Source organism: Lutjanus erythropterus, chromosome 4, assembly GCF_056507025.1.
Source record: "Lutjanus erythropterus isolate fLutEry1 chromosome 4, fLutEry1.hap2, whole genome shotgun sequence".
Taxonomy (NCBI): domain Eukaryota; kingdom Metazoa; phylum Chordata; class Actinopteri; order Lutjaniformes; family Lutjanidae; genus Lutjanus; species Lutjanus erythropterus.
This window is the reverse complement of record NC_139320.1, coordinates 11,138,673-11,162,934: the sequence shown is the minus strand read 5'-3', so window position 1 is coordinate 11,162,934 and position 24,262 is coordinate 11,138,673. Positions and strand designations below refer to the sequence as shown.

Below are 24,262 nucleotides of genomic sequence, written 5' to 3'. Positions count from 1 at the left end.
TTATATCTTATCAGGGGGATGCCACTTCTGACCAGGGTGGACCCTAATTTCATATGTGACTTTGTTCTTTCTGTGAGTAACTGAGCCACACAAGTGCTGCATTTATATGTACATATGTGTGGATGTGTGTTACGTGCATTCAGTGTATTTGTGGCCATTTTCTATGTATTTCTTTGTGTGTGTCCACAGTCCACTTATCCACTTCATTGTTAAGAACAGGTCTGGCAGATGGTTTGGTCAGCTGAGTTCAGCAGAGCACTTGAGAACATTTGGAAGTGCTGTGTTTTTTAGCAACAACTTACAATTGAAAGTGGAGGAGAAAAGAAATAAACACATGCTAAATCCACTGCAAAACCCTTGCTATAAAGGCCTGACCTGTCTTAATGTCTTTAATTTCATAGACCAAAATCTCAAATTTGTCTTGCAAAGCTTTATAATCTGTACAACATAATATATATTGTTGCCTATCTTTAGATCCTTGGTTTGGATGAGGAAAACTTCACACAAAGGAAAGATGCCTCTTCCACAACAGTTTTTAGATCTTTTTACTAAAAGTGCCAATACCAAGAATGTAGAGTTGGGTAGGGATGGTAGCAACATGTCCCTACCAACATCCAGAGACTGCTGAATTGTCTCTAGCAATAATTTTGATTAAAAAAGATAATTAATGATTACAAAATATTACAAAATAACAAAAATTAATATATAATGCTGTCCATCAGGGTGGTAGCACGTGCTAATTATAGACACCAACACCATGTGTTTTAGACCATCAGGGGGAAAGAGAGGAACAAATAATAATAATAATAAAAATCTAATATAAATGCAGAAATAAATAAATAAATGTAAATTCCAGTGAACAGGGTAACAACTAATACATTGCATTTTGTATGTTTATTATGTTTTAATGTAAAGTTTTAATGTGAGAATTAACAAAAAGCAACAATAACTGTTAAAATACATGTAGTGGAGTCAACAGTACAATATTTGTCCCTGAAATTTAGTGTATAAAGTAGCATAAAATGGAAACACTTAAATAAAAGGCAGTACTGCAGTAAATTTACTTCACTTCTTTTCACCACTACATGACAGATGACAGGTATGTAATATGTTTTGTGTGTTCAGAGTAGACAGAAGTAGAATTAGTTGTAGAATTGTAAAAGGGGAGAACAGGATGATAATATTAAGTGAATTAAGTGCATAACATATCACATCAAGTAAATATTATGTGTGGTAGGAAAACCAGGAGCTGGTACTCTACTCTCTATTTCATTTGTCCATCAACCCATATAAAGACAAAAGGCAGGGCTCTTCTCGGGAATTACCTGTTACGAGCTACTGCACGACCTGACCTGGACACAAAAGGCTGGATAAGAGCTTTTTAACAATAAAGTCACCCTCCTCCACTGGGAATTTCACACCAACAGGCTGGTGTGACAAGGACATTAGTGAGAAGGCTCGACCAGGCAGCAGGAGGAGGTAATTAATTAGAGATCGAGAGCATCATACATCATCTCCATTGAGCTCACAGGACACCTACTCTGCACACACAGACACATTTAGTGTGAAGAAGTGATCCTGCTCCCCAGAGTCTAATTACTGCCTCGGCTTCCAAGTCAGGAGAGGTGGAACATGAGGGGACAGACTGTGTGACTAATAAAAAGAAAAGTGAGATCAAAATAGATTAAAAGCAATTTTCAAGCTCAATAAGAATGGCCCACTTTCATTATCTGAGGACATTTAATTTTCCACTTACTGTAAGCCACTGGTGATTATGCATGATTATGTTTGTGTGCGGCTGTGACGCTGTATGTGTATTCATGAGCCCGTGTGCCGGGGAATAAATTGTGTTTCAAACAGAACAAAGACCGCAAAGCCCAGATCAAAACAGGCGGATCTGATTTGATTATGTAACCACAAGACTCATCACACCTTCAGTAACACAAGATACATTTCAGGATAAAAGCAATAAATAAAATCATGCAGATTTTCATGACAAAAGATGTCCAGCTGGACCTGAAGGGAACGCATTATCCTGATAATAGTGATGGACCAGGACACTTTGTGTGTGCGCTGGTGTGCATTAGTACACTCTTTCACAGGCTTGTCCCTCACAGCTGAATGTAGTTCTTTAATCTTTTTTTGGTCTTTTTATTCTATGCATCCTGCTAGTGTTTGCAGTGGAGTGGAAGAAACCCCAACGTGCAGCATACTGACGATAAAATAAACCTCATTAAATGTACTAAAAGGAGTTTTTACGTGGTTATGAAACAGCCTCAGTTTAATACCGATGCCAGTTATATGACCCAAATAAAAAAAATGAAACCATCAGAGAGAAAACTCGCTATAGTTATTTTTAATGCCTGCCACTGGGTTCTCCTTGAAATCAAATGAAATTGTAGACTGGAATAGTCTGTGTCAACATTTCTCAGGCAAAGTTACAGTGAGTATGTTAGGAGGCAGGATGAGTTTTTCTTTCGATGACTGTAGTTTTGACATTATATTTTGTGGTTATAGCACTTTTGTCACCAGCCACCTCCAAAATTGACACAATATGAAGGCCCTTTACTAGCTTTAAAGGGATAGTTTGAGTTATATTGAAGTGGGGTTGCATCCATAGTCTGTATGTTACCTACAGTATTGGTTATTTAGTTCAGATTAACCAAATTCACACAATAAAACAAGCAACCTACATGCTGAAAATGGCAAATTAGCACCTGGGACACTATGGTACAAACATAAACGAGCTAACAGCTGTTACCTCATTTTAATACCAGAGGTCACCTGCATGTGTAAATGTTCCACCAAATCAAGGCCCCCCCTCACCACAATTTTGCAGTAGCATGTCGTTGCATCCTGATTTTCACGCCACCCAAGATGTTTATGATTGGTTTAAAGAAATGCAAACAAGTTGGGTCTTTTTTTCCCTGAGCGCTGTGGAGAGAGGTCTGGTTATGTGAGACTAAATTACCTGATTCTTTCCAGACTGAGAGCTCCCTGTGAAGATGGATGGACCAAGACCAAAACAGCCTCAGAGGGCAGTGGAGGCCAGTTTAATGACAAGGAATAGGCTACAGCACCAGGGTGGTTTTCATGCTGGGTTTGGCTCGCAGCACCAGGGGACTGAGTCATGGCTAACCAAGCTAACAGCAGTTAGCAGGTAGCTAGTTTTCTTTAGCAACAAGAAAAGCTATCTTTCCATTAGGAAACCATGAAAACGACCTTGGTACTGTCTTCCCTGTCTGTCTTGGAGGCTGTGTTCATCCTGGTGATGAGTCCTGTTCACTTGGAGGCTGCTGAGTCAGGTTCTGTTCCTTGCTAACGGGAGCTAATAGTTACGGTTAGCTACTTTAGCAACAACTATGCCAAAGCCATCTGCCATGAGGAAGACTCTGTACACTGAGAGCTGAAGCTGAGCATCTGGATATCAGAAGGGAAAAGATAAAATATTTTCTCCTTAAAATACAAACCAGTTCACCAAAATCAGTGAATATGGTTATGAAGTTTTTTTTTTTTTTTTAGTACAGTGAGACCCTTTCCCCAGAAACACTGCAGTCTGTTCTGGAGAATGAATCTACTTTCATGGTGGTGAGAAAACATTTCACTGGATGCAAATTTAGTGTATGTCCCCAAGTACAGAAAGAGAACTGTTTTTCATGTTTTTCCTCAGAAAGAAAAATTCTGAAATACCCTTAAAAATACCAGAGAATTTCTACAGAATGACTTTTTTGCCATTGCTGGGTCAGATACTGGCTCATAAGTGACGTATATTTCAATACATATGTAATAAAACCATTCAAACATTAATTTGGACTTCATGGGAACCCCAAACTGGGAGCATGCTGACAGCCATCTACTGTTAATACACTGACTATGAATAAGTGTCTAAGAAAACTGCACTTCAAATGTGACGCAACCCTTCAAGTAATTATTGCTCTTATACATGGAAACAATTGCCTACTGTAAAATCACAATGATCAAAATCAAATCAAATGTTCATTTTCAGGAACAGTTGTCCAAAATCAAGAAGAGCATATTTATAGAAAAACTGGAGGCTTCATGATTGCGTGGCCTGGGTTAAATTATGACTGACTATAAATATGAACTGTTTGACCACACATCATTGACTTAAATCCTCCTCTTGAAGTTAATTAGCTCGATATTTCTATGTTTAGTATTCTTTGAGCTTGATCATCACTGACCTTCCAATGTCAAGAGGCACTTTGTCATCAGTCATGAGTGTCATCTTTAGGCAAAGCAAAAGGGCATAACAGTGATGGCACATCCAAACTATAAAAAAAAAAAAAACAATGCACACCACTTCAAAATGTCATTTAGTCAAGTGCTACATTTTATGAATTAAACAAACTAATGAAAAGTGACAAAGGCTTAATATATTTACAAATTAATCTCTCTCTTTGGAGGTGTACACTGAAGTGTGCATTAAATAGGTTATTTCAAGAGATGTGTGGGTGACACCTAATGGACTAAAAAGGCATTACACTCACACTCATGAGTGGCAGATCACATCCAGCTCCCTCTGAAAGACAAATGAAGATTATGTGTTTCTACAACAGTTATTATAGTTTTGTATTTTTCATTCGTTTTTAATTTGATTTAGTTTTTAGTTTTTTGTTTTCAATTAGTTTTGTTTCAGTCAATTTTCAGAGTGGGTTTTGTTTCCTTTTGGTTCTGTTTCCTTGGTTCTGGTATTAGTTAGGGTGCCAAGTAGTGTCGCTTGCTGCAGACCCCTATTGTTTTTGTTCTGATTATTCTTCCGCTACTTCTGATTTTTCTCTGCTAAAAGTGTTTGTACACCAAAAGCTGCAGGACGAAAATTCACCAAAATTGGCAGGTGGGCTGCAAATTCTCCCCACTACTCAGGCAACAAAAGTGACTGAATACTTTAACTCAAGGTGGCGCTATAACAAACAAGTTTAATCTTTATCATTATTTTTTTGCAAATATTTTGAAAATGGCTTAGCCTACACTAAAAAGTCTATTGCCTATTTTTTTCCTTTTTTGCAAACTCCTCCCAGACTGTTGGGCCAATCGTCCCGAAAATGAGTCTGCATCATCTAGAGACTTTGCTGATCTAAAGTTGTCAAAAGAATTTTGATTCGTCAACCTGTGTGGATTTTATGAGCCAATCCATTTTTTTTTTTTTTATCAAAATAGCTCATTTTCAAAAATGTGTAGTAACCAGTGTTTGGCAAGCTACTTGGAAAATGTAGTGAGCTCAGCTACAAGTTATTCTACATTAAATGAGGCTTCACTACACTGAAGTTACCCACCAGAGAAATGTAGCAAGCTAAGCTACAATAAAATGACACAAGTAGCTTAACTACATCAAAGTTATTTTTTAAAGTAAAAACAAAGCATCTATGTATCTGTCTGTCTGTGTTTAGTGGTATATTTATTAGCCCCCTTCTGTACTAAGAGCCTTCTAAACAAATATCAAATTATTTATTTTAACTGACCACAACAATTTGGTTTTGTAGAGAAGTTTGTAAAAAAACAAAAAACAAAACTCCACAAGTAATATTTCTGAGTAACATAACCTAAAGTTTGTCAGCTTCTCCTGTCTTCTCATTTTTCTTACCTCTTCCTGCCTAAATTCCCTTCACACACACACACACACACACACACACACACACACACACACACACACACACACACACACACACACACACACACACACACACAGTTTTATTGTTTTGCTGTCAGAGGACATGTTGCTAGCTAGCTAATGTTAGCTGTTGGTGTTTGCTGACTGAGTTGTGATGATTAGCTTAGCTAGCGATGGTTGTGTTAACTTCGGGAAATACCTGAATGTGTGTCCTTAAATTTGTTGGACGTCTTGGATGTTGACAGGAACTTCCTTTTAGGGTTCCACAGTAAACACCGGAACGTGTAACTGTTCTGTGAGAATTCGATAAGTAACATGAACTTGTTAAAGTTTGGTCATGGAGATTCACGACACGTCTCTGCCCCCTCCTCTGCCATTATCTCCTGCTGCGCGCGCTCCATCCCGCCCCGCTGCATCAGACAATTCGCGGGCATTTTTTTTATACCCAGTCTACAGGTATCAGCAGGAGGACAGGTACGTGACGTCACATGGAAGAGATGCATTTAAGGTTTTGAAATGCGTGGGGAAATGTAAATTCCGTGGACGCTACCGCGTTATTTGATCATTAAAGTAGCTTCACTACTGAAAAGGTACTTGATGCATAGACATACATATTTAGACGCCGCATTGAGCGTGTTGGCCCATTGCTGCGATACGTCGGCGTGTCCGCCATATTGGATGTGGCAGATCTGCCCCGTAAACTAATGAAGGAAATGGACCGAACTTCACAAATTGCCTTTTTACAAAGTGATTTAAATTAATGCCCTTTATTCACCCATTCACACACACACTAATATATTTGGGGAAAAAAATATGCATCAAAAACAACGTATGTAACTTTTAATGTGATGATTATAAATGTTTACTCCTTATATGTTTAGGACAGAGGTAAGCACCAAACTAACATGTATTTTTCTAATGACCTTCCCGGGTCCAGCAACAATATGTGTGTGTACTGAATGACACTGAAGTACAACAGAAGAAAAGACCAATTAGCATTAATATATTAACTTATTATCTAAAATCACCCATCATGCACCCCTGAATTTTCAACCTGTCACCTGCAAGATATCCTGATTGGACACTTCAAATCTAAGATGTGGGAAATTACAAATAGCTACTCTGAGATACTACTGGACTGACTGGCCTTTTTTGTGCACATTCATGACTATATGCTGAAGGACCCCTTCAGAATTCTTGAAAAACCCTTAAAAACATTTTTTTATGGCTCCATGCCGGTGACAGTCGTGGCCACAGGCATTATGTTTTCAGGTCATCCCTTTCTTATGTGCACGATCTCTCAAGAACACATTGAAAGAATTTCCTCAAATGAATGATGAATTAATGTTATCGCTAATCTCTGACATATCCCAGACTCTGAACCCCCACATCCTCCACTTCCCATTTATTATATTGTGTCTTTTATTTTAAAAAAAAATCAGTGGTAATGTCTCAAACCTGGCAAGGGTTTAAATACTGAAAACAAATGCACGTTTGATAATTATGGCTCAGTAATGAAGTTGGTCAAAAGATTTACCCAAAAAAGTGGAAAATAATATTACTATATAATATTTTGAAAAATCTCAAACCTTGTCACTAATCTATGGAGAGTTTAGCAAATCAAGGGTTCCTTTCTGGATATGAGCAGGACGACAGACTCGCTGCAGCAGAGGGAGGTCAGTTGTAGTGAGTTTCTATGGTTACAGTGATTCCCTCACTTTGAAACTTTTTGTGAGTTTGATCTTTTCAAAGTGTGAGTGAGCTTTTCTCACACTTTCTGTCCGGATCTCCAGATCAAGACGCTCATTAAAAAAAAAATATGTATACAGCTGAAGCTCCTCTCTCACTCTGTCTCCTGATCTGTGGCTCACTGTGTTCGTATACGGAGTCATAGGAGTGCCAGAAAATATATACCTTTAAAACAAGAAAAGAAATGTGGAAATCTGATCAAATAGTTAATTTGATCATGTAAATATTTAGTCTGAACTAATAGTTAATTTCTCACAAAACTGGACGATTAATGCATGTCTATATGGTATCAGCATATATTTGATTTTCATTAGATTTTTTTGGAAAATGTTCTATTAAAGCTTAAGTATGTTTCTGAAGTTTTATGATGAACTTCGCAAGAAAAAATGAACATTTGAAGAGTCAGAGCTGCTGTTTGTTTTTCTTACCATGTGGTAATGTCAGTTTGATTTGGTTCAGTCAGAACTTTTGAACATCAAATCACTGATCTTTGTGTGATGCCCAGTGTGATCACATTTGTGTGAATGTAAATAATTTTGTTATTGCATATATCTGGAGGTTATATCTGCACTTTATTTTGAAAATTCTGTGCTTATTTTGTAAAAGAGTAACCTGATTTTAAGTCAGTCTCTAACTTGTTGTAGCAGTTTTATGACAGTAGGTGGCAGTGCGAAAATTCAGCACCTCGTAGACCAGTCGGTGTCTGGCGACACGGTTGTTGTTACAGCAGACCCTGTTTTTTTTTTTTTCTAAATTTTTATTGGGAAAAAAAAAAATCTACAGTCAACACAATAGCGAACACCTTGCCAAGTGATGCCTCCTAGCTCAGGGGTGCCTCCTTGGGTGGGGGCTGCCAGCCACCGTGGGGGCTTCCTATTGGTGGGGCCTGCCTACCTCAGTGGGGGCTGCTTATCTTGGGGGCAGGGGTGGGTGATTGTGGGGTTGCAATGAGTTAGACAGAAAAGTTATTTGTCATACAATATATTGCAGAATACATTATAAATAAATGGTGGTGTGATTTGCATGAAGGAAAATCATTTTTATTCTCTTTTGGCAAAATACACAATACAATTTGCATTCTTTCAAAGACAAATAAATTGTAACTTTAAGGGTTTGTATGCATTCATAAAAATAATTCTGTGTATTTTCAAACATAATTTCAGACAAAATGAATTTTTTGTTAAAAAAAAAAAAAGATCAAATAAAAACTGGAAATTTAAATTTACAGGAATCATATAGTGGGCACCTGACCTCGCTGCAATGGTCACGGGTCTCCTGACCCAGGCTCCAAGGTTGGTTTGTCTTTTAGTTTAGGTGGCTAAACATGTTGAAGCAGTTGTTGATCACTTGTGGCGCGTAGCAAAGGAGAGTGAGCAGCCAGCTTGTTGTATAAAACAGAGCTGCCCCACAGTTGTATTTCTCCATCAACCAGTCAAGTTGCAGTTTACATCCATGTCTGTCCAGACTTATATAATGTAAGTAGACTTTATAGAAATTTAACATGGAAGTTACCACTATATTAACCTATAAATTTGAAGGAATTTAATTAAAGCTGTTAAGTGTATTTTTTTGTAGTGATGGGCAGATGGAGCCTCAGGAAGCGCTGATGCTTTTTTCTATTTGTGTCACAAAAGATTTAAAGCTTTGAGGCTTCAAACTCAGCTAACACAGTGACATCTGGTGGTTTGCAGAAGTTATTGCAGCCCAGCAGGTCCGGGGCTGGAGCATCACAACACCTCACTGATACGAATCGACTTAGTCTCATATGTGTGCAATAAAAGTCCAAGAGGGCTGCATGTTATTAAATCTGTTGGCCTAATTTTACTATTATTGTGCATGGTACAGCAAAATAAATATGCCTATACATAAAATATTTTTTATGAAACCAAACACAAATGCACTAGTGTGGTTTCTTGTTTTTAAATGTAGTGCTTGATAGTTGTGTGATATCTCATGAGTTTCAATGTGATGTGATTGGAGAGAGATATTCAATAAATTAGCCTATTACTTTTTTAACAATATTTCTTGGTATCAGGAGGAAATGTTCTCATATTTATGATTATGTCTCTCTAATGTAGCCTACATTGCCATGTTTCTCAATTACTGTCCTTTCTTATTATGCCATTGATGTGCAAACTACATAATTTAGCCCTAAAACTCTGAAGACTCTCAAACTAAATGTGTGTATATATATATATATTTTCCCCCTTCTGTTACTTATGTTGTCTGTATGATTTTTCCCTTCTATTACTTGTTTATTTGTTTCATTTTTTCTACTTTTCTTTTCATATTACCTATCTGTGTGAGATGTTGGGACGTAAGATTCAAAATCGGGATCAGTAATTGGAATAGGAATTTTGATTTGCTCCATTTTGGAACTATAAGACTAATGATAAACCTTGTAGACCTTTAGTCTCCCTTGCATATTTTTTGTTATCATTTTATTGTTTTGTTTATGTTTTTCAATATGCAGAAAATACATCAAATTAAAATAAAACAAAACAAAGCTGCTTTTACCCACTTTTCTCCAAGACTGGACCTCCCTGCCCAGTCACATCTTCAAAAATCAGCTAAAGGCCAACTAAACCAGGCAGTTTAATAGTTTTAATTTTAGTTAGGTAGTTAATGTAGCACATTGTTTAACTGTCATTTTTACCACTTGCATCTCTAGCTTTTATAAGATCTTGTATTCTATTTTGTAGAATTTATTTTTTGTATTTTTCTTTTGTGCCTTGTTTTTACTGATGTTTTAATTTTTCATTTTATTTTATTAATTTTAATGCATTTTAATGTTTGATTTTTTTGATTTTTTAAATGATAAGAAATGGCCACAGCATTATTATTATTAATGCATGGATGGTATTTGTTCAAAATGACACAAACTAAATGCATTTCCTGTATATTTTTGTTTTATTATAGTTAGTTTTATAATTTTTCAGAACCATTTTATTTATTTGTTTGTTTGTTTGTTTCAGTTAACCAGAATGTTTTTCGTATGAGTTTTGTTTCATTTTAGTTTACTATAATAAATCCTAGTAGTAGTAGTATGTGTCCAGTGTCCAATCAGGATATCTTGCAGGTGACAGGTTGAAAATTCAGGGATGCATATTATTTTGTTGTATGGTGTGTGTGATACGAACAACAAGACAATTAAATTATGCTTGTAATAGTTACTAGTAACAGTAATAGCCTAAAATGAATGATCTTAGCTAGGTTGTGGTGGAGAAAATTAGTAAATAAGACAAACTACAAACTATTTATAACAGTTTTTTTTTTTTTTTTATTACCTTAGGTTATGTGATGACCTAATGTTGAATGAGAATACACTTTGTGGTTTAATTGTTCAAAAGAAAGACCTGACTCAAAACTTACATATGTACAGGTACTTATCAAAAGTTCCCAATAAAATTCATAATTCATCAAGAAGCAAAATATATACCAGAGCTGGAGATTCTACACTGTCTCAGCATCATATACATGATATACTACATGCTGGTGGACAGAAAAGAATTTTTCATCATCAAAATACTACAGAGCTACTGTGCATAGCCATAGAGAAATAGATGATAAATAATGAAGTATAAAGAGTTAGCTGAAAGTGAACTCATCTCTTATTCAGTCTTATCTAGTGCATCAGATTCATTATCTTTGTGGCAGGATACAACAGAAGACCAACAAACTATACACTTTACATGTCACAGAATGAAACGTACATCCAAGCAGGTGTCACTGCTGTGCTGGACAGTGAGTCTGATCACAAGGTTCCTGACACTCTGCCTCTACAGGCAGGTGGCTGGTCGGGATGCCCACTGGAGGCCGGACTTTTCTTATCGGGCTGAAACTTCGTGGAGATGAACCAGGGGAGTGAGCAGGTGAGCGGACAGGGCGTAAGGGAGGACCTGGTAGGGGCTGTGGGAGAGGCTGTGCCAGTGGAGAGGGGCTGCGGGTGTATCTGCGTGGGGTCGTCCAGATGGGCCGCTCAGTTCTGTTGGAGGAGGGAGGAAGGACTGGAGCATACGTAGCAGGGATACTCATTTCTGATTGGCTGACAGCATTGCCAGAACATTCTTCCAAACGCTCCAGAGTTTCCTGAAGCAAGATTGAGATACACATGTTACAATTATTGTCAGCTGTGTTGTTTTATCTACTGTTCTCATTTTAATGAACCAAACATTTGTAAAATAAAAAATGAAAAAGAAGAGGAAATCAAATGCAGCATGTTGCCTTGATAGCAGCTTGGCTCTGTGGATGGCAATGTTGGTCTGTGTGCCACTTAAGTCCTCAGTGAAATATCTCAGCAGCTATACTCAACAAAATTATAAACATAATACTTTTGTTTTTGCTCCCATTTTCATTAGTTGAAGAAAAACCCTAACAGCAGTTAAAAATAGACTTATTTTATGCCCGCATTCTGTTAGTAAGCACTTCTCCTTTGCCAAGATAATCCATCCACCTGACAGGTGTAGCATATAGAGATGCTGATTAAACAGCAGGATTATTACACAGGTGTGCAGTGGACTGGTTACAGTAGAAGACCACTGTAAAATGTGCAGTTTTATTTAAAAAAAAAAAAAAAAAGACATTTATTAGGCACTAAAGGCTACAGAAACTGCCTTTCTAGGTTGGGTTGGTTAGCTTAAGGCATGAGGAGTGATCAGTAAGGGTAAGGCTATGAATATTAGTTTAAGCCAATCAGAGGCAGAGTAGGGCGTACCATGAGGAACAGGGTTCTCTGCGCTTCTTTCATCAAAATGCAGCTGAAACAATATGCTTCTTATAAAACTAAAAATCGCAGCCTTTAATTGTGCAAACACCTATGTGAAATAGTTCAGTGCCTAATAAATGTATTTTGTCACAATAAAACCTCATATTTTATTGTGACAATGTGCAATAATTAGCATCTCTATATGCCGCACCTGTCAGGTGGATGGCCAGGTGGATTTGCCTTTTGGCAAAGGAGTGCTCACTAACATGACTTTTAACAAAATTGTGAACAAAACTTATGCCAAATAAACCTTTTGTGTACACAGAAGTCTTAGATCTTTTACTTAAACACATAAAAATGAGAGTAAAAACAAAAGTGTTGCACTTATAATTTGTGTGTGCAATTGATAGATTAGCACATAAATGTGTCCAGACATTCATGATGCCCGGAGGATGAATCTTCTGAGGTTCACATTTCACCATTAGGTGGATTGTTATTTAAGTTGGTCATCATCTTGCCAAAAGCTGACGTGTACATCAGCAAATGTTGGCACACTAACATGTGAAATTAAGATGGTGAACACGATATAAATCATGCCTACTAAACAATTACATGTCTGCATATTGTGAATATGTTCTCATGCTAACTGCTGTGCTTAAATACAACCTCACAGAGGTGCTAGCATGGCTGTAGACTCTTTGTGTTGTTTCACTGTAAAGTTGTTAATGGTACATATTGAGGCCAGTTAGAAATATGGGTGAATAAATCAAATCAAATAGAGTAGAATAATAAATAGAATATAAGAGTGACTCACATCTTCATTGAGAACATAAAGAGGCATCGGACTCCTTCGACCAAGTGTAGATGGTTTGGGAACAACATCAACTGCAAAAGATATTTATTTATCTTAGTATTGGAGGGCATTCTGTGTACTACTTCATTTTGTAATGTGTTAAATTATTCTTGAGTGTTGCATGAGATGTTTTAAAAGTTAATTATAATCTGCTAAAAACATGCAAGTTCACATTTAAAGATGATCAACTGTTGCTCACCATCATGGCCGTTTTCACTCTGCTCCACATAGATAGGAGCTCTTTGGGGCACAGGTCGATGCTTCTTTCTACAGCAGGAAAAGAAAACAGCTTAAAAACGTCCAAACCTTGCTTGCTCATGCAACCTACAGGTCACTGTGTTTATTACTTTTTCACTAAATGTTCAGAGCTACTTAGGATTCTAGTCACATCCTCAAATGCACTATCAAAGCCAAAGGAGAGAGGGGAAGAAAGAGAAGGGGGAGAAAGAGAAGAGGGAAAAGAGGAACAAGAAGAAAGAGTAGCTCTCACTTGGACGGTTTCCAACAGGCACACACTGTCACCAGGGTGATTAGGAGGAATATGCCACCGGTGGACAGGATGATGTATAGCGAACTCCGTCCTAAACCAGAGCGATACAGAGAAGGTAGATGAGAATGCAAAGAAAGAAAGAAAGATGGAGAGGTTTGTAACTGTAAAAGCAGGTCATTTCAGTTCCACTCTCACTGAACCACTGATTTGTACCTTTGCTTCACATGTAACTTCAAAGCTTGATCTGCTATAACTTTAATTGCATGCAAAGGAAAAGCATGGTTTGCAGGATTACTTTTCAAGGAAATAAATCTGTTCATTTGGAACATCCTTTTTTTCTTCCAGACAGTAAGATTGTGATGAAGCATGGCCAGGATTTGGAGCATTTGATTTTTGTTTTTTTGCATTGCATGCTTGCCAAGTCTTTTGAGTGTGCTGGCATGAATGCGGGGCAGTGAAGTAGCACATTAGGGAAGTCACTTTGAGACTTTGTGCTGTGCTACTATGCATGCTGAGGGTACAGAGAGAAGTTTTAGGGCCTGTAGCTGTCTCCTCATGCAGCACATCACAGTACAGCAATAATGAAGTAAGGATTACTGAGGTCCACTGAGGCAAAGCGTCCTCCCCATCTGCCGTCTTTTTCTGCTCCCTCCTCATAAATAACTGTCCATTCATTGGATTAGACGGCCTCTCCCTCTCTCTCGTGTGGCTCTATACTGGCGCCCAGTAACAGCCGCTCTGGGCCAACTCTGCTGCACTCAGCCTGGATTTGCACTTGTTGTAAACAACATTGTTAGAGAGGCAGGCATGCTTGTGTATGGGTCAGCATGAGATGATAATTGCTTCTGCTAGCTTCTGAACATGGATTGTTGTTGAACAATGAGCTGAGCTGTGCACAGTTTTCATAATTAGATTCTGAAGATACGTATACATTAAGTTATTTATTAGATATAGAAACTACTGCTTGAATGTAACAAAGTACATCTACTGTATTTAGGTACAATTTTGAGGTACATGTATTGAACTATTTCTATTTTATGTTACATTATACTTCTTCATCATGGTTTGAGAGAGAAGTAGGCTATTTCACTTTTTACTCCACTACATTGAGACTATTAGACAGCTAGTTAACGTAGTAGTTCATTTTGCAGATTAAGGTTCTTATACAAAACACATTTCATTAAAGGTGCAACATACGAGAATTGGCCACCTGTTGAATTCATACTCCAAACAAATGGGGGGCAACATATCACCAGAGTAACCGCTGCTAACTGTAGCTGCCTTCAGCTAGTTAGCTCAGTTAGCCATGCTGTTAGTGGTCCTATTGCTGACTCAGCTTGGAGCACCAGAGGAGTATTGGTGTTTACACTATTAGCACAGGAGTGTCGGACTGGCAGGAGGCGGTTTTCAGGCCAAGGGTTGAGGTGACGTAGTGGGTAATGCTGGTGGGGAGAGGCACCAAAATGGGCATCAGAACTGGGACAGTGAACTCCTACCAGGACTCTGACTCTAGGGATGCCAAAGACATAGCAGGTTCAAGTGGGACAGGAGAGACATGAAATTGGACAGGAGTGTGAGAGAGGTTGGACATCAGTCAGTGCCCACCTACAGAGGCCTGACAGAGCCAAAACCAGCAAAAAATGTACCTCGTTGTTATACTGAGGGCTGACTGGACTCACTATCGCATCTTGAGGTACAAAGTGGTGTTACTAGACAGGCCGGGGATAGCTGGCTAGCAAACTCACTACAGTAGATATCTCTGCAACACAGGGCTCAATATTAACCAAGGCCCATGGCCACAAAAAAATACCTTAGGGCCCCCAAATATACTATGTAGGTGGCTCCCTGTGGTCACCAACTTTTATTCCCATATTGCAGCCCTTTGCCAACAAAACATTAGTTCCACAAAAATATCCCAATTCCTTTGCACCTTTCAGTAAACAAGGCAACAACAGCAAGCAGTTCTCATCACCTGCTAACAACAGATATGTCAGGGCTACAGAAGTGGGTTTAGTAATCCAAACTGCTAATATTATCCTTACAGAAAAAAACAGAAACACAACATGGACTATGAAGAAACATAACAGAGATGAAAGTTCAGGAGTTACTGGAGGCAGGAGTCTGAGTAGCTAGAATGTGACACATCTAAGGACATAATGTTGGCATTGGAAACAATGCCTTCAGGAAACAACACATCACAATTCATGGGAAAAGTGAACAACACATGTGTCAAAGTTAAGGAGGCCTCTGTTAAGTTGCATGATTTACCCCTTTCTGTATTGTTTTTTCCCTTTGGACCACCAAATACATATTTTGGCCACCAAATTTAGGGGCTTAGTGGCCTGTGGGGCCAGTGCTAAAAATTGTTAGTGTCTACCCCTGCAATATATAGATGTCTTTGTCTTAACAGCAAAACTGTTATTTCTTCACTATCTGTAGGTAATTTTAGCTAACATTTGAATGTCTTCAACTAAAATTGTTACATATTGCTACTTTAAATTTGATGCGTTTTTACAGATTAAACTTCCAAACAGTATAAATATTTATATATATTTTACAGTAAATCTACTTCAGCATCAAAATGCTACTTAGACATTATTGCATAAGTAATAATAACACTGACAATGGATATTCTGGGTCAATACTTTCACAATTAATACACAGAACATTTTTCTGATAATAAAATCTTGAAAGCAGAACATATATTTACAGTGAACTATTTTTATACTGTTATGTTTACTTAAGGAAAGGATCTGAATACTTCTTCCACCTCAGCTAGAAACCCATCTGATGTTACTACGCCACCACCTCCTTACTATAAACTTGTATAACTTGAGATCCTACCGGTGTAATATGCCACCTACTGTAGACAGTGAGCTTGACTGGTGTGCTCTTCATGCTGCTGATGGGGTTCTCCACTGTGCAGGCGTAAATGTCATCATCTGACATCAGAACTCGTGTGATGGTCAGCACCTTTTGGTCATGTGAGAGCAGCAAGCGTGAGTCATTGGTCAGCACCTTGCCTCCCTTCAGCCAACCATAGATGGGCTTTGTGCCAGTATCGTGAGAACAGTGGAGGTTAAAGTACTCGCTGTACTCCAGGACAGACGAGGCCATCATCTGGATGTAAGGTTTGGACGCGGGGACTGAGGAGGACAACAGCACAAAGACATGGGGGAGATATGAGAGCATGGTTGACCTACAGTTACATAAAATCAACTGAGTAGTGGAATCCCAGTTAGTCTTAAAAAGAACACCACCAACACTGTGAATCACTGCATCGTGTTGTGAAAAACTAAACTCCAGCATTACTACTACACTCTCCAGGGGTGAGATCACATATTTTCAACTTGCATTGATTTTCTTTTAGCTCATAACTCCTTTTCAGTGTCCTGCTTGGATTGCTCAGATAAATATGAGAGACCATCGGTCCTAATAAAGAACATAATTCAATTGCACTTTGTTTTACAGTACACAAATAAGATGTAACACTGTGCTTTGTATTAAATTAAACAAAAACGAGAAATAATGTTCTTTATTAGACAGTATTGGACCCTTTATTAGACCCTTTCTAGACTTTATTAGAGGGTAATTAGAGACACATTACAAGAGAATTGTACCATAAACTAAAGGGAATTCATGGATCTGCTACTTGAGACACACCTTCTTTGTCAGGTCCCATACAATCATCTCTGTAGCCAAGACTGATGCCTACTGCTTTGATCAGTTCATATTTACTGCCACAAGACAACTACACTGCCAAACTTTACTCTCTCTGCTCTGATCACCAACACCTGTCTGCTCTGTGAGCAGCCACCAGCAGGCACTTTTCTCCTTTCTCTTGTTTGTTCATCTACACCCACTATGCGCGCACACATACTGTACACACACTGAGGTGCCTCTACATTGTGCTGATAGAAACTAGATTAGAAATATTCACACGAATCGAATAAAAACTGCATATTGCACACAAAGTTTGGCTGCTCATTTGCTGCTGGACACTGAAATTTGCAGTCAGCATGAAGCTTATATACACAGATGCTTCAATGTGGCTTGAATATTGTCGGTATGAGCATAATGCTGACGTTATGTTTGCTGTCTGGACAAGGGGTAAGAGTTCTAATAAGGGTCTAACAGTGGGAAACAACACAGTTTAGTTTACAGTACAGATCTGTTGTAATGTGTCCCTAATAAAGTCTAACAAATAATTTCTTGTTTTTGTCTAATTTGATACTGAACATTTCTTGTTACATCTTATCAGTGCACTGTAAACTGAAGTGCTACCAGTAATTCTGCATACCATCCACAGTGAGCTCGATGTAGTGCTCTCCAGTGAAGGTGTCGTCAGTGATGGAGATCTCCACCTCGTACGCCCCTTCGTCTGACAGCTGCAGGTTGTGAAGCAGCAGAGATCCATTCTCAAACACCAGGATACGGTTGCGGTACTCTGGCCTCAGGTTCCCTATGATGTCTGTTCCTATGGACTGCACCACGGTGATGGGTTTCTCTTTGTCCCTCTTGATTTGCCACTTGATCACCGGCTTGTCAGAGCTGCTGCTGGAGTAGCTGACTGACAGGAGGGCCTCTTTGCCCACAGTGCCCCTCACTACCTGACTTTGGCTGGTCACATTCACCCCTGACACCTCACCTGGAGAAAAGGCAAAGACACAGTGTGTCAAAGGTAAAGACATATTGACAGAGGGATGTAGAGAAATATTCCTGGGGTGGCTCAATATTTGCTTGGAAAAGCCCCAGAATGAAGATATTTTAACTCAAAACATTACATTATTGTGGCATGAGTAAAGCATTGAATGGAAACATCTAAAGATAGCATTATAAATAAATACATTTTTCCAAATACATGTTTTTTTCATTGAGCATAAGCCCATCACCAAGCCTAAAATGTGCAGAACAGATCCTTAAATTATTAGCATTAAATTCAGCTTTTAGCACATTATTTTTCAAATTGATCTAAATTAATGTTAAATTTTACAGCCCTTAGATACATAGAGATACATGGTTAGTGCAGGGCTGCTTGGGGACACAGAGTAAACAAAGAGCAGTCACTTTGCAGCCTTTGATGCTTCGCCAGTGGGCAGAGATCACAGGAATCAACTATTCACACAGAGTGAAACAATAGAGGACTTATGCAAAAACACTAATTACTGGTACACTAATTACCACTATTATTACAGGAACAAACATGGAGGGCATGGATACAAGGGCCCTCTGCAATAATAAAATACATTATGAAAACAGTGCAAGTACAATATGTATAATTTTAATGTTAATTTTACTTGAATATTCCTATTTTTGAGACTAGATAGTTTCTATCACTGTTGTATTGTTTTTATTAACATTTTTATTGATCATTTTCACCATTATACAAAATGAATAAATGAATGAATAAATAAATAAACATAAATAACAAAGACACTCATAAGAGGACAATACATAAAAAAGTAAAATATAAATTGGACAGACAAAACTGAAATGACAATAGTGGTTACAAAGAGGAAAAATGTATCACAGTGAAGTCCCAGCCCATAATTCACATTCTCCTGATACAGGAGAACGTGCCTGTTGAGTACAAACCCCCCTAAAAGCTCTGTCATCTGTGATCCCAATATGTTTTTTCCCCTTTTCTTCTCCTCCTCCTCCTTCATACACTAAACAGTCTTTAAATATATAATATTAAATAATATTTTAAAAAAAGAAGACAAAGAGAGAGGAGAGGAGAGAGGAGCCATGTTATTTCCCAAGATGCACATGCTAGGGCAGATGTTATCAGCTGTTGCAAAATGATTTGTAAAAGAACTTGAGGACATTGTCCCAGTAGTCCCTCAGGCTCTTATCAAAGTCTTTTAACAGGCAGGCTGTCTGTTCCATGTTCAACAGGTATTTCTCCAGAGTCTCTGGAGACTAGGGCTGCACGATTTGGTAAAACAAACAAACAAAAAAAAAGGAGTCATATTATGATTATTTTGACTGAAATTGCAATTTTCAAGTTCTCCGAAAAAAATCATGATGATGAGTTAGGATAGGTTAAAGATTTATTGAGGTCTGAGCAAAAAAAAAAAAAAAAACATGTTTTCCTTCATCTGGAGATGAAGATTTTAAGGCCAGGTCATCTATGCAACACTAAAGAACATCATTATGCTGTTTTCTCACACGTTTCCCTTTTCAAATTGTTATTTGATCCTGGTTGTGTGATTTGGACGTTCCACTAGGTCATATTATGATTTTATTGCGACTACGATTAATTGTGCAGCTGTATACTGGAGATGCAGGCTGGTTTGCACTTCTTTCAGTTTAAAAGAATTAGCTTTTTGTACAAAAGCAATACAATGTCCATAGCTGTTCAACAGTGACTCCAATATTATTAATAGAATTGTTGTATTATTTATTAAAATATTTACTTGTTCAATGTAGTCACTTGCTCACTTGCGTTATTGGTTTTACCTTCAAAACATATTGTACAACAAGCCCAAACATTTGTAGTATGTTGCAATTAAAACATTATAATACATATTACATGTTGATGTGTCCATAGCATCACAAGTCAATTTTATTTTATCGTTACTTTGTTAACTGGTCATTTCTTGACCAGATCACCACATACACAACTGTCAAACATGGACGCTGCACACGGAGGTCAAATTCAAGTATCTAATAATTAAATCTAATTATAATAAATACTTGTATCTGCCTTATCCAACATAAGTGAACAGAGGCTGTCTTTATCCATGATCTGTCCAAAAATGAAACTTTTTTTCCACAATGCCAACATATCTGATTTTCCAGTACTTTTTCCATAGCTGCTGAAAACTTCGTGTTACTATGAGACACAGTTACAGTAAGGGAGATATGGTGGGCCCTGGTACATGACACTATGTCTAGCATTGATGCTGATGCCAGCCAAACTGCTGCACTGTTGCTTGAAGGGGGTCGTCTGTGGGCTGGTGACTATAAAAAGCCAAAGGAATCTGATTTGGGGAGTTTTGCTACCTGCTCCTCCTGTTTTTTTCTCTCTTGTCTTTTCTTACTCTTGCTTTTATGTTTGAAAGGCATGACTGCTCGGCTCAGCTTGCAGATCTGCTCATCTTGTCAGTCTTGACAGATTTTGATGAATATTTTTTGCAGTTTATTTATAGTTTGATTTGATTGCAACTGTTTTATCCAAAAAAGGAAAAAGAAAGAAAACTTTGACAGAGATGGGTTTGCCTTTTCTAGGGCTTATATAGCAGCACCTTTTTTGTTTCTTGTGAGTGAGTTTTTTGAAAATGGGCATATCTTTATATTATTATTATGCATATATCCCTGCTCAACACAATTTCTTATGTAAAATGTGTGTAAAATCCACTCTACAACCAATTTTATTTTCCATCCTGCTGATTAGATGAAAAGATTTTTCACAACTATTCGAATGAAAAATATAAATTATACCATCATATCCTGACTTCAAATAATGCACTAATTTTGAATAAGCAAGAAAATATTTAATACACACAGAACTGCTACACAAAACTTTCATATTATGTTGATTTTGGAGGTCCTTGAGGACAAAAATGATAGTGTTTTCAACAACCACAAAATATAACATCAAAAATACAATTATTAAAATAAAAATCCTCTCCTGCTTCATTTTAAGTGACCAACATACCACTGACTGTAGGTTTGTCTGGGAAAATGTTAACACAGGCTCATTTCATCTGATTTCACAAAGGCTTCAACCCAGTGGCAGCCATTAAAAACAACTATAGAGAAACCGCCAATCTTCTTGTGTATTATCTTGTTAACCTGCGTAGGTCAGAGAGGCATTAAAATTGAATTGAGACTGTTTCGTAACCAGTAAATACTCATTGTAATATCTTTAAGAACCTCAAGTTTAATCTTTTTGTGCACCTATGCTGTCACAAAGAACCTTCGTTCTTTAGGTCTTTGTGTTTTTCTTGCTTTTCTGACTTGAGGAATTTAAATTTAATGCATAAACACATAATAGGTAAGTTCTGCCAGCAGTGATCTCTCACATTAAAATAACAACAACAACAAAAAAGATATAGTTTGATGACATCTGAAGTAGCGTGGGATCATGGGAGTTGTTTGCTAAACAACCACCACTGTAGATGAAAATCTGATGTGCAGGGATGAGGTGTGTATGAAGTTTATTTACATTATGTTTAGTCACATTTGCTGACTTCCTTCCTCACTCTGACATATCCAACGTATCACCTGTTACACCGAAAGTTATAGCAACTAACAGCTAGCAAGGAAACGCACCGTTACTTTAAATAATAGCTTTAAAAGACACACAACTCAGCTCACTGTACGCTACACACCTAAACCAACTCGAACACTCTTGCTTTTACTTTGGCCCATAATCATGTCTTGATCACTAATCTCTTTCTCAGAAACTCCCCCCAGGAATTCCTGATGACCCCTCATAGTGAACAAGTAATGCACTAATTTTGATTTGTGTTCTCCAATTATCCTCCACCTCCCACAGGGATACAGGGATAAGGTATTACATTGTGAGCCACATTTCATCCTTTATAGAAGAGCCCTGTCTGGGAAACCAAACACAGCAAAGCTATTATGTTCACAGTGGAGGTTCCTATAACTCAGCTGTGGTCGGACACATGGAGGTCTAAACATTGGCTGCATGCCTGTGAGGGGCATCCTACTGTTAGGCCGCAGTGATGGAAAGATCAACTTAGGAGAGAGGGAAGGGAGGAGAGAGTCGGCACTGTTCACTATTCTTCGCAGTAAGGCAGTTAGCAGGGCATCGCCTCATTGCCTTGGTAACCATTTGGTCCGCCTGACAGGGGTTGCCAAGGCGATAGGACAAAGGGCACAATTGTTGGAACTAGTTTCCTCCCTCGAAAAGAGTGAGAGAGGCAGAGAGAAAGTCTTTGTCACTGGTGAAGTTGGAGATTGACACAGGATCTAGTGATTCCACCAAAACCAGCCTGGTTGGGTAAACTGGACCCTTTGTACTGTTGTGAAAATTAAATCAGACATTTTTAAATCAAAATCACCACTTTTGACATCGATTTAACCCTCAAATGGACTCATCGAAAGCTTCCCACGCTCCAAAAAGAAACCAGACCTTGCCCTAGTGACCGGCTCTCAATAAAACTTGATATCATCGCACTTAACCTACACACATCCCTTCTTAAACACCTACAATGGCCACTCCAGGCTCCTTTGAGCTGGTGATGGGGGCCTAATATAGAACGCCACCCATGAACGAATCCATTGTGCTGCCAGCCCGTGTAACACAAGGACAAGAAAAAACATCTGCGACTGGATTAACTTAAAAAAGAGAGAAAAATTGAGTTTTGATCTGGTGTTAAGTGACACAGAGTTAATATGAACTAAGAAAGTAAAGCAAAGACTCTTACATACTTTAAAAGATTTTAATTGAAATGACAGTTACTGATATTTGTAATCTTGCTTGTTAGACTTTCAAAATTTCACAATTGTTTCATTGTCATCTTAAAGACGACTCAGAGTGAGTCTTTATCCTCAGATCTCTGTGTAGCCCTGAGAAAGTCCTGTTTTGACTTACCTGTGAAAAGAAGGAGGAGGAGGCCAAAGAGTGTCAGTAGTGGAGGAATGTCAGTAAAACTGTCGCCTGTAGAGGAGGTCTTCCTCTCCACCTTCATCTTGTGTCCTGCGCAGAGACTTTCTCCCACTTAGTGAGCATGGTTTATCCACCCTGGGCACGTCTCTGCGGCTCAACAGTCTCTCCACTGCCTGCCTGCCTGCAACACTGGCCTCTGCCTGGTCACACTGAGCCCCACTCTCCTCACAGCACCCCAGTCACAGCCAACAACAGCCAACTGTGTGTGTGTGTGTGTGTGTGTGTGTGTGTGTGTGTAAAGTGTGTGTATGTGTTTGTGAGAGACAGAGACATAGTGTAGATGAGATCCCCTCTTCCACTCCACATCGCCTTTTCAGAGAGGAGCTCAAAGAAAATAGTGTTTTCTTTTTGGGACAGTTATTTATCTTAAAGTGTTAAAGCTTACTGTAAAAACATTCTGTCCTTCTTTTTACACTCCAATTAAAGTATTAAAGACTTGAATTCAGTACTGAATTAGTTTGCAAGAATTCCTGCTGGGAAAAGCTACTGTACTTCAGCCAAAACAGCGGCTCTGGGTGGAGACCACTTAGAAGTTCTGAAATGTCTGAGTTTGAAAAACAACTCACTTCCCCCCACTTTGGCCCACTTTTGTCACATTGTGCAAACTCCTCTCTGGGCTGGAGCCTCACAGTAAACTCACAATTTGTCACTGGGCAACCAACCCTGCTGCTGACACAAACACATGCAGCTTTGAAGCATTTTGAAGCAAGTTTCTACAGTACAGCTGCATGATCCATCGTACTGCACCTGTCTGTAAGCTAATTTCAAACGTGACAAAATAATAAATAAATCTAAGATAAGATAAGATAAGATAAGATATACCTTTATTGATTCCTTGTAGGGGAAACTGGATTTCACACAGGAGCACAAAAAGGTGCAGCGCAAGGGGAAATGTAGTAAGAAACAGAATTAAAACAGAATCCAAAGTAGAAACACTATATAAAATAACTGTGAATGTACAATGTGCATATACATATGTAATGTGCAATTATTAAAGTCATATGTATGTGCAATATGTACACGAAGCACAGACTGTTAATATGCATGTAATATGTCTATGAGGTACAGACTCTTAATATAGATGTACAGTATGTCAATCAATATAGACTGCTTATATACATGTGGACTAACTGTCCTTTGTGCAACAAGTGTTTTTTTTTTCTTAATGCAAGTAAGAACAAACATTCAGT

The 24,262-nt window shown here is 38.2% G+C and overlaps 1 protein-coding gene across 1 annotated transcript; it reads right to left on the bottom strand.

Moving 5' to 3' along the window:
• Positions 1-10,660: 10,660 nt before the first annotated feature.
• hepacama (hepatic and glial cell adhesion molecule a) lies at positions 10,661-23,249 on the bottom strand. The gene is made up of 7 exons (XM_084716959.1): positions 22,998-23,249; positions 17,727-18,074; positions 16,291-16,572; positions 13,427-13,517; positions 13,136-13,203; positions 12,898-12,968; positions 10,661-11,467 (listed from the first exon to the last, which is right to left on the bottom strand). Exons 1-7 carry the CDS (start codon positions 23,092-23,094, stop codon positions 11,105-11,107), a joined length of 1,320 nt encoding a protein of 439 aa, XP_084573085.1. The 5' UTR covers positions 23,095-23,249; the 3' UTR covers positions 10,661-11,104.
• Between the last annotated feature and the right edge of the window lie 1,013 nt (positions 23,250-24,262).

Excerpts from the sequence above, each read along its gene's own strand:
- hepacama (XM_084716959.1), bottom strand. The coding sequence starts at position 23,094 with ATGAAGGTGGAGAGGAAGACCTCCTCTACAGGCGACAGTTTTACTGAC. Across the intron at positions 18,075-22,997 it reads CCTCCTCCTTCTTTTCACAG|GTGAGGTGTCAGGGGTGAAT; the intron begins GTAAGTCAAAAC and ends CCTTTTCTCCAG. Across the intron at positions 13,518-16,290 it reads AGTCAAGCTCACTGTCTACA|GACGGAGTTCGCTATACATC; the intron begins GTAGGTGGCATA and ends GCTCTGGTTTAG.